Source organism: Glycine max, chromosome 6, assembly GCF_000004515.6.
Source record: "Glycine max cultivar Williams 82 chromosome 6, Glycine_max_v4.0, whole genome shotgun sequence".
In the NCBI taxonomy this organism is placed as follows: Eukaryota; Viridiplantae; Streptophyta; class Magnoliopsida; order Fabales; family Fabaceae; genus Glycine; species Glycine max.
Window position 1 is genome coordinate 18,905,127 of NC_038242.2, and position 7,456 is coordinate 18,912,582.

General features: G+C 34.2%; 1 protein-coding gene across 4 annotated transcripts; it reads right to left on the reverse strand.

Annotated features, from left to right (window-relative positions):
* Positions 1-2,400: 2,400 nt before the first annotated feature.
* LOC100801928 (glycine-rich cell wall structural protein 1.8) lies at positions 2,401-7,048 on the reverse strand. 4 transcript variants are annotated; one of them, XM_006581955.4, is made up of 5 exons: positions 6,867-7,048; positions 6,128-6,278; positions 5,940-6,008; positions 5,713-5,819; positions 2,401-4,268 (listed from the first exon to the last, which is right to left on the reverse strand). In XM_006581955.4, the coding sequence occupies exons 2-5, from the start codon at positions 6,267-6,269 to the stop codon at positions 2,616-2,618; spliced, it is 1,971 nt and encodes a 656-aa protein (XP_006582018.1). In that variant the 5' UTR covers positions 6,270-6,278; positions 6,867-7,048; the 3' UTR covers positions 2,401-2,615. The 4 variants fall into 4 exon arrangements, with proteins under 4 accessions (XP_006582018.1, XP_006582020.1, XP_003528224.2 ...); XM_006581957.4 differs by lacking the exon at positions 6,867-7,048 and adding an exon at positions 6,385-6,859; XM_003528176.5 differs by having other exon boundaries at positions 6,128-6,911.
* Between the last annotated feature and the right edge of the window lie 408 nt (positions 7,049-7,456).

Consider the following 7,456-nt stretch of genomic DNA (forward strand, 5'->3'; position numbering starts at 1 on the left):
ATTCCCTTTGGCGAGAGAGAAGTTGTCGTCGTTGGCACCCAAACCCAAAGAAAATGGTACCTTGATCCCATCTTAGTTTGTGTTGAAAGGAAGTAGAGAAAACTATACATACATTTTCGACTATAAAAGAAAATGGGATAAAGTTGAATATGATGAACAATTTAAAATGTCCTAGTCTAATGTTCCTTCAATGTTGATATAGGTTTATTCATTTATGTGAATGAGTCACTCAAATTAGAGGTTTGAACCTAAAACATCATGTATACTACCCCTAAACACCCCACTACTAAACTGACTCTAAATCAATCCTAATGGTTTTTCTAAAGTTAAGATGACCATTCACTACCACAATATAATTTTCATTTAATATGACAACAGATATCATGTTGACATACCAAGTTATCCATTACAATCTATATTGTTCAATTAAAAAACAAAATAAACTGAAGAGTTATAACTTCATGGTTCACCTATGAACCGTTTGTTCTATGGGTCCATTGTAGAATTCACGTAAAAAAATTAAGCTTTATGATATTGAGTTCTTTGAAGATATTTCATTGTTTCCTTAATGTATGTACAAATTATAGAGTAATATTACTATTCTTGTTAATATTGCATATGCTGAAAAAAGTTTATCGAAATTGAAATTATTAAAATTTTATTTGCGTCATATTATATCACAAAGTCGCTTAAATATTTTTTCTTTGATTCTATTGAAAATAATTTTTAAAGAATCTTGATTATAAATAAATTATTAGTAATTTTGCAAAAACAATAATATTCAAATGATTGCAAAGACATAATTTTCTTAAATCGTCCATAACACTAAAAAATCTCAGTACGAACCCTGAAGACGTCATCAGACCTAAGTTTGGTAACTTATAAGATATGTATTTTTTATTTTTATTTTTGTCGAATAGATATGTATTTCTTCTAGCACGACACTGTCTATGATTTATATGAATAGCCTGCTAACAGTCATGCTAGTGAAAGGAAATTAATTTTCAAAACTTGTCAAATAAGTAATTCAAGGTATAAAGTATAAACAGTCAAACTAATTTGTTTTATTTTCTCTTCATTACCATATCAACGAATAGAACAAGGAATATAATATTAGAGAAAATAGAAAGAAAAAAAAAAGTATGTAGAAGACTGGAAATGATAGTCAGATCGATGCATATATTAAAGCTAAAAAAATTAAAGTTAAAATAAAAAAGATAGACCAAGTCAGAAAGCTTGACAAGCATATAGTATTATACAAGTTATTTAGAAAAAATAAAAATAAATGTGCGCACGTGATAAATATCGTGAAGGTATTTAGTGTGCACACGTTGGTTACTGACTACTCAGTCTAACATAAAGTTACATTAAGTTCAACAATACCATCTATTCGACATTCAAAAATTTCTAGTCGTCAAAATAATAAGTGTGTTTAGATAGGTAATTTCGTTTCTATGATTTTATGAGAAATTTAAATACATTTCACTATCATTCAATTTATTTTAAAAAAGGATTTCAAATTTTAAATTTCTTATGCCAATCTCCGCTGATAAATTCTAAAGTTTAAAATTGGAAGTATAAATACAAACTTGGACAAGTAGTAAATACAAACTTGGATAGATAGATAAATATAAATATATAATCTTATCATATTTAAATTATATTTAGAGTATAATACTTGCAAAATTACATAAAAAAATCACATTTATATATTTTCTTTTGTTTAATAAAGGACTTGTTGCATCGGGAGGAAGCTCTCTTGAAATCTAGACCCCTAATATAATACATGGGGTATAGCTGAATATAGAGTGGTTGAGATTATAAATTTAGACCACCTAATAATTTCTCCCAAAAGGATGATACATACTAATAACTATTTTAAGAAAATTAAATATTTTAGTAAAATAATCTCAATATTTTATTTAGAAAACTCTAAACTAAAACGTAATAATTAAAATATTGAATATATACTTTGCCAAGGGACAAACATAAAGTTAATTGAATAAAAGTTTTTTTTTACAGCGAATAGCGAATAAAAGTTAATATTAGGAAACTAGTTTAATTACTTTTTGATAGAAAAATTATTAGATATCATGCTGAAGCCAAAGTGCTAATATTTATAAGAATTTGACACGGTATGGTTTTTGCAGGTATGGTTATTTCATAAAAGAAGGACAAGATGCACAAAATGATTAACAAATTGATTAAGCATGGAAATTTTAATACAATCTTTAGATCATTTCATCGCACGTCTTTCTTCTGATGAAAAATATTTTCGTTTAAATTACATAAACATGTTTTTTTATTCCATTCTTAGTTAACTGCACTAAACACTATTTTAACGCGCAAGCGTTACGGAGTGAAAAACTTGAAAATTCCCACGCCAGTCTTAAAAGCTTATTGTGGCAACAGTACATTTATTTACAAGCTGCTGAAAAAAGATATCATTCTGTTCAAAACACAAATCACCTTAAAGAATGTAAAAGGAAAGAATGAAGCACAAGAGAACTGACATTTCTTTCTTCTAAACTTTGTATTTGCTGATTGATAAATGCTTGTAAGGCAAAAAGTTAGATGAGGAGTAGGCAACAGAGCACTAGACATTTAAGATTCCTTCATGCCCGTCCAGCAAAGGCATCATTTTCATAATTGCCGATCCTGAAATCTTCGTCGAACGAGCCTCCAAAATCTCGACCATGTTGACCCACATTGCTGCTTTGATTGCTACCGAATTGGCCACCGCTGCCATGATATCTATCAGCAAAGTCATTTCCGGTACCTGTACCATTACTGGCATTCGCCATGGCACTTCCAGGGTGCTGACTACTGGCAAAACTCTGGCTGCCAACAGCAGCAGCACTACCATACCTACTGCTGCTACCAAATCCTGCAGAACTGTCATACTTATTACTCTTGCCAAATCCAGCAGTACCTGTTCCATCGTTGTAACTGTTACATGTTGCAAAGCTACCAGCATTCCCATAACTTCCACCAGCAAAGCCATTTCCAGTATCTGTACCATCACTGGCATTCGCCATGGCAATTCCAGGGTGCTGACTACCGGCAAAACACTGCCTTCCACCAGCAGCAGCACTACCATACCTACTGCCACTACCAAATCCAGCAGAACTGTCATAATTATTATTCTTGCCAAATCCGGCAGCACCTGTTCCATCCTTGTCAGTGTTACTGGTTGCATAGCTACCAGCATTCCCATAACTTCCACCAGCAAAGCCATTTCCAGTACCTGTACCATCACTGCCATTCACCATTCCAGGGTGCTGTTTACCGGCAAAACTCTGGCTGCCAACAGAGGCAGCACTATCATACCTACTGCTGCTACCAAATCCTGCAGAACTGTCATACTTATTATTCTTGCCAAATCCAGCAGCACCTGTTCCATCATTGTATGTTTTACTGGTTGCAAAGCTACCAGCATTCCCATAACTTCCACCAGCAAAGCCATTTCCAGTATCTGTACCGTCACTGGCATTCGCCATGGCACTTCCAGGGTGCTGACTACCGGCAAAACTCTGCCTTCCTCCAGCAGCAGCAGCACTACCATACCTACTGCCACTACCAAATCCTGCAGAACTGTCATAATTATTATTCTTGCCAAATCCGGCAGCACCTGGTCCATCGTTGTAAGGGTTACTGGTTGCAAAGCTACCAGCATTCCTGTAACTCGTTCCGGTTCCATTATAACCACCACCAGCACCATAGTTGTTGACAGAGCTGCTGTCCCCAAAACTGCCACCTGATCCTCCACCATATTCACTGGCAGCATTGGCTCTGAAGGCACCGGCATCACCATAGTTCTTGCCAGAGCTTCTGTCCCCAAAACTGCTACCTGATCCTCCAACGCCGTTGTCATAATCTCTAGCAGCATTGCTACCATAGGGACCCGCGTCACCGCCAGATCCTCCACCATATCCATTGTTGTCATAACCTCCAGCAGAATTGCCAGCATAGACACCAGCATCGCCATAGTTATTACCAAAGCTGCTTACCCCAAAATTACCACTCGGCCAATTGCCACCTCCACCATCTTCACCCCTGCCATAAACTCCAGCAGCATTGCCACCACCAGTATTGTCATACCCACCACTTGCAGCACCATATGGAGTGTTGCCATAACTACCTGGATGCCCAGTGCCAGCTCCAGCATCATAGGGAGTATTGCCATAAGATCCACCAAAGCCGCCACCACCAAATCCATGGGATCTTTCAATTGCAAATTTTACCTCAACCCGACGACCGTCAAGATCCTGAGAAAAACCTTATACTCAGAATGAAGTAAAAAAAAGGAAGGTAACAGTAGTACCATTCATCATTATTGGCAAAATTAAATTAACATGAAGTGTCAATGAATGACTGAAAAAGTATGTAACTACAAGATTCTTAGAATGTGGGTTTTGGGTCTAACTCAATCCAAAAGCTAGTTTAAAGGGTGAGGGTTGTCCCTCACTTATATACTCTATATTGGCCTTATCTCTAGCCGATATGGGACTTAAGTGCTTCCCAATAAAGATATTAGACATCATTGGTAAAGTTATAACCAAGCTTATAACACAGATAAGTTACTGAAAATTTACAAATAAAATACATCAGGTCCTGAAAAAAACACTTACACTCATAAAGAAGTAAAAAAGAAAAAGTTAAAGGTTACAGTGATATGATTAGTCATTATATTTGCAAAGTTAAATTAACATGAACTGTGTCAATGAATGAGTGAAAAGTATGAACTATAAGATACTAAGGGCCTGTATGGGTAAGCTTCTCTAGAAGTACTTCTAGGAGAAGAAAATAAGAAGAAAAGAAAATGAGTTTCTCCGTAAGCTAAAATGAGCTCTCTATTAGCTAATTTGTAGATGTCCTCTCATCTTTTAGAGAAGCTATATGAGAGAGCTTCTACAAATTAGCTAATGGAAAGCTCATTTTAGTTTATGGAGAAGCTCATTTCCTTTTTCTCTTCTTATTTTTTCTCCTAGAAGTGCTTTTAGAAAAATGCATCCAAACAGGCCCTAAGCATCACTGGCAAAGTTCAAAAGTAGCTTACACAGCAGATAAGTTACTGAAGATTTACATATAAAATACAACGAGCAGATCTATTGTAAGTTCCTAACAATGACAATTTAACTGGAGACCACCACACAAATATCTTTTAACAGGATATGCCTATCAAATAAAAAAAACAACAATAGCAGGCATCTGCCTGGATGTTTTATCTTTCCATGAGTTTTGCAATATTTCCTGATAACTGCTATTATGATTGACAATTTGTCTATAGACAAATAGAGATTATGGCATCTTGAATCATGTAACCAACCCCACCTAATGAAAAAATGACTTTAGTTTTTGTTGTCATTGTGACAGACTAATAGCAATAGCCACAGTGGCAATCACATAAATAAGTCATCACCTAAGAGTTAACATAATCCAAAACCTAGATATGTTAATAAAAACCACTGCATTTCCTAGGAAATGGGACCACAAATCAATATTTCAAACTCAACAAATTCAAAGACAAAGCACTGACTGTCAAAGACAGACACAATTTATACTGAAGTACATATACAAGTTTCAGCTGATTCAAATACTCAATAGCTTATGTACGTAGCTTCAGCATACATAAGTATATATGATAATTCTGCACAGCACTGTTATTGCTAATAATGAAATTCTAATACTAAGGGTGAAAATCTGCTTTACCTGTCCATCCAAGGCTTGAAGGGCACGCGATGCCTCATCAACATTACTGTAAGTGATAAAACCAAATCCTCTGTGCCTACCAGTTTCACGATCCATAATTATCCTTGCTACAAAAAGATGAGAGTAAACAACAATTAATAGAGTTGAATTGGAAACAACCTTGCCAAAAAAGGACGAAGAAGAAATTATAGTACACGAAAAAGAAAGCAACAAATCTGACCATTTACCATCAACAACTTGGCCATATTGTGAACAAATTTCCCCCAAACTTTGCGCGTCAATAGAATACGAAACACCTGCAACAGAAAAATGTACAACACATTCATTCTCAATCGTTGCAATCATCAACCAAAGAAAAGACACAAATAACCTACTTCATGGATTAAAAACAGAGCAAATGTTAGTTCAAACACACCTCCTATAAACAGCCTTGAATTTGGAGCATTTGACATGCACCGTGTAGCCTGGAAAACAGATGACAAAGAACGTATCTCCAAACCGATCTTCTGATTCGTTGCTTGTCTCAGTATATTCCCGACTCTACCAAAGAAAGCCATTCCTGCAACCTGAGAAAAGACATAAACACTGAAGTTATATTCTGCACACCACATTCAAAGCACAATATACACAACATTTTGAACAATTAATCTATACATCAAACATCAATAATACCCCAAATTCTCCACGCAACCCTAAAGGAAATATTAATGAACTATCTAAAATAGATCGTCCAAAAAAATAAAAATCTTCCAAGTTATTTAAACTTTGGCTGTCACTACAAAAAAAAAAAATCGTTGATTTTGTGCCAACAAAATACAGAAAAATTAAAATTGTCGACAATTGGGACCTGCTTACGCCCCCACAAAAATACAGAATAATTTAGAAGTCATCATTGATTAATTAATTAATTAATAGATCCTCCTATCAATTGAAAAAAAAAAAAAGATTCAAAACATTCTCATGCACTGTTTCTTGCAGTTTTGATTCAGAAAGAGTAGTTACAGCCACACACATTGGCCAACAAACAAAAACCAAAAATATTATAAATACAGCTAGAAGCATAAAGAAAAGGAAATAGTTATAAAGGAAATGAAGAAAAAGAGAAGAATCAAAGCGCGAGGAATGATGATGATTATTGATCAAAGGGTAGATGCCTTTCTTTCTTTCTTTTCTCTGTTCTTCTTCCGTGTTGTCTTCTGTGAAGATATGCTAAAACCCTACTCCAATGGGTTTAAGTAAGGGTGGAAATAGGTTATGTTAGGGCACATTTTAAAAGACATAGTCTAATTTCCCATGAAATTTTTAAGGTATGAGTTTGGACTATACTCTATCAAATATCCTAATTTTAACTGGATCTGGCTATTCACATTAATATTCATTTGCTGTGAAATAGTAGTCGCCATGCAACGCTTTCGTTACCCGTGGAGTTTTTTTATTATTATTTTCACTCCTTATTGAGTATAAATGGTGTGAAATAAATAAAAAGCTTAAATTCAGTTAAAATATTTTTTTATAAAATTGTCTTTACTAAAAGAGTTAAATAGGCATTGTAATTTTATTAAATATTTAGGTGAGATAATAATAAATAAAAATATTGTTAGAAACATAATTAATATTTGCAATAACATATTTTCAGTAATATTAAATGACAATTTTTTGCACAATTCCTTCTAAGAAATTAATTAGTATTATGTCTATCGAAAATCTTTTACATGTCTTGATAGAATATTGATTTCAAATAATA